The sequence below is a fragment of the Priapulus caudatus genome, unplaced genomic scaffold, assembly GCF_000485595.1.
Source record: "Priapulus caudatus unplaced genomic scaffold, Priapulus_caudatus-5.0.1 Scaffold153, whole genome shotgun sequence".
In the NCBI taxonomy this organism is placed as follows: domain Eukaryota; kingdom Metazoa; phylum Priapulida; class Priapulimorpha; order Priapulimorphida; family Priapulidae; genus Priapulus; species Priapulus caudatus.
Genome location: NW_014577214.1, coordinates 79,369 through 82,382, shown reverse-complemented (window position 1 = coordinate 82,382; position 3,014 = coordinate 79,369). Strand labels below are relative to the sequence as shown.

At 45.5% G+C, this 3,014-nt stretch overlaps 1 protein-coding gene across 1 annotated transcript in view; it reads right to left on the bottom strand.

Annotated features, from left to right (window-relative positions):
- Nucleotides 1-383: 383 nt before the first annotated feature.
- LOC106806302 (lipoxygenase homology domain-containing protein 1-like) overlaps nt 384-3,014 on the bottom strand; it is a gene marked incomplete in the record, with an annotated part of 23,268 nt that continues 20,637 nt past the window's right edge. The window contains 5 exon segments of the mRNA XM_014808190.1: nt 384-413; nt 1,064-1,302; nt 1,552-1,652; nt 2,087-2,244; nt 2,522-2,676. Coding sequence (XP_014663676.1) covers nt 384-413; nt 1,064-1,302; nt 1,552-1,652; nt 2,087-2,244; nt 2,522-2,676 — 683 coding nt within the window.

Sequence of the window (3,014 nt, the reverse complement as noted above, 5' to 3'; positions counted from 1 at the left end):
ACGGACTACACCGATCATAAGTGTAGTTACTAACACGGATCGATTGGTATGATACGCACCGCGATCTATTGTGTTCTAACACAGAATATATGTGTATCCAAACACCGATACATTGTGTCTACGCCACCGATCATTGTGTATGTAACACAGCAAATCCCTTGTGTTATCCACACACGATCATTGTGTATTCAACACCGATCATATGTTGTATCCAACACCACACGATCATTGTGTATCGTCAACACCGATCGCATGTGTATCCAACACAATCATGTGTATATTACAACCCGATCGATTCGTGTATTCAACACAGCATCATTAGTGTATCCATCACCGATTATGTGTATCCAGAACACCGATGCATTGCGTGTCCAACACCGACATCACGAATACCAGCGAACAAACGTCCCCACCTGCATCACGCCCGCCAGCCCCACGCCAAGACACAAACAGGCCAGCGCCAAGCAAGAGCAGAGAGAGACGGAACGAGAGACGAGACCACGAGAGAGAGAAGAGAGAGCGACCAAGAGAGAGACGACGGCGAGAGAGAGACGAGCGAGAGAAGACACGAGAGACGGAGGCAGAGAGAGACGTCCAGAGCACAGTGAAGAAAAACTCAGAGAGAGAGAGAGAGAGAGAGACGACGCGAGAGGAGAGAGAGAGCGCGCGGCCGAGAGCGAGCCAGAGTCGCCCGCCCCCCGGCGGCCCAGAGATAGCAAAAGAGAGAGCGAGTCAGAGAGAGAGAGAGAGGAGTCAGAGAGAGAGCGAAGAGAGAAGCTCAGCGAGAGAGAGAGAGAGAGAGAGAAGAGAGAGAGAGAGAGAGAGAGAAAGAGAGAGAGAGATGAGAAAGAGAGAGAGAGAGAGAAAAAGAGAGAGAGAGAGTCAGAGAGAGAGAGAGACGAGAGAAGGAGAGAGAGAGAGAGAGAGAGAGAAAAGAGAGAGAGAGAAAGAGAGAGAAAGAGAGAGAGAGAGAGAAAGAGAGAACAAGAGAAGCAGAGAGAGAGAGAGAGAGAGAGAGAGAGAGAGAGAGAGAGAGAGAGAGAGAGAGAGAGCAAACACTTACGCTGCGGATCGGCCAGCGGAAGTGCATGTCGTCCTCGTTTTCGTACGTCAGCCGGATCTTGTAGATACGACCCGTCGGTCCGAGCTCCACGTCGAACTTGGTCGGATTGTTGCTATCGAGCAGATGCTCGAGCCGGATCTTCGCCGAGCAGCCGAACTCTCCGTACGCGATCAGCGTCCATTGGTCGACCTCGTGGCAACCCTTGGCGTCCGTGATGACCGTGCAAGTCCACATGCCGTCTGCGCGAAAACACGCGGTTGTCGTCATGGTTACGAATAACCTTTATTTATGTTTCAATGTTATTTATTTATTTATGATAAATTCGAGCTATTGCGATTGTTAAATATCCGAGCATAGCAGCCGTAAAGATTTATATCTACTAATACAATAACTATAATGGTAATAATTATAGACACCACGATTCGTGAGTCATTTTTGATGTGCAGACGTTGATGCTGGTTACGAACGACATCTAGGATAACACTGACCAGACTCGGCCGCGGCGTCCATAATCTCGCTAGTGTCGACATCTCCCAATAGAGGGCACTTCACGTCGAGTCTGCGGTCGCCGGCTCCCTCGTCGATCCACCTGCGTGACAAGATTGCATAACATATAAACATAGGTAAGCATGTAGTATATATAGCACATAGAAGCATAATATATAAGCATAATATTATTATAAGCATTTGTAAGCATGTAATATATAGCATATAGAAGCATAATATATAAGCATATATAAGCATTTGTAAGCATGTAATTAATATATAGCATATAAAAGCATAATATATGAGCAGTTGTGCCGCGACATGGATATTCAGTCGCTGGGGCTAGTAGACAACAGATTCGATTTTATATCGATATACGATCAGGGTTCGGGTTCGCGTTGTGGTTAGGATTAGGATTAAGGTTAGAGTTAGCGTTAAAGTTGAGCTCATGGTTAGAGTTAGGTTTCGAAGTCGCCTGGTCCTAGTGGAGCCGCAAGGACGAATGATAATGTCAACGGGAAGGTTAGGGTCGCTCGCCTGTTGACCGGGAAGATGCGATCGACGGTGTCGTTGAGCGAGACGTTGACGATAATTTTGTTTATGTAGCATCCGGCGCCTCGACCGTGGCCATCGTGTTCCAAGGTCACGTGGTCGAGCTTGCCAAGGTCGATAGCCGACAGTTGAAATTCGTCCATCTTAAAAACGTGCAAACAATATAAATGTTTTAACAATTTTTTTTATCGCGACCTGTTGTTTAATATAGATCCGATATATTATCGCAAGCTATTGTAGCACGATATAAATTATTGATTGAATCCTGTGTATCTATATGTAAATCGTATTTGTAATTAACTACAATACTCCGTCATATAATTATAGATATAATAATGCGAAAAGGTGAAGAAACGAATACAAAATGGAATCTTCATTGCGCATCACGCGAAGCGGCCATCGATGGCGCCACGGTCGTACCATGGCGCGCTGGAACGGCTTCGAATTGGTGGTTGACTTGCTAAGCAGACGCCTGCCCGTGTCTCCAAACTCTCCATGCAGCATGAGCCATACCTGCGCGTCCGTGCCCGCTCCCTCATAGTCACCGGTGTACACCCGAACCACGTATTCGAAACCTACACACGGGAATTATGTTATATGTAGTACACTCACATATCTACTATTCATATAAATATCTAGACCTATATCCATATCAATATCTACATGTGGGCTACATCTACGTCTACATCTACATCTTCATCTATCTATCTATCTATCTGTCTGTCTGTCTGTCTGTCTGTCTGTCTGTCTGTCTGTCTGTCTGTCTGTCTGTCTGTCTGTCTGTCTGTCTGTCTGTCTGTATGTCTGTCGATCTATCTATCTATCTATCTATCTATCTATCTATCTATCTATCTATCTATCTATCTATCTATCTATCTATCTATCTATCTATCTATCTATCTATCTATCTATC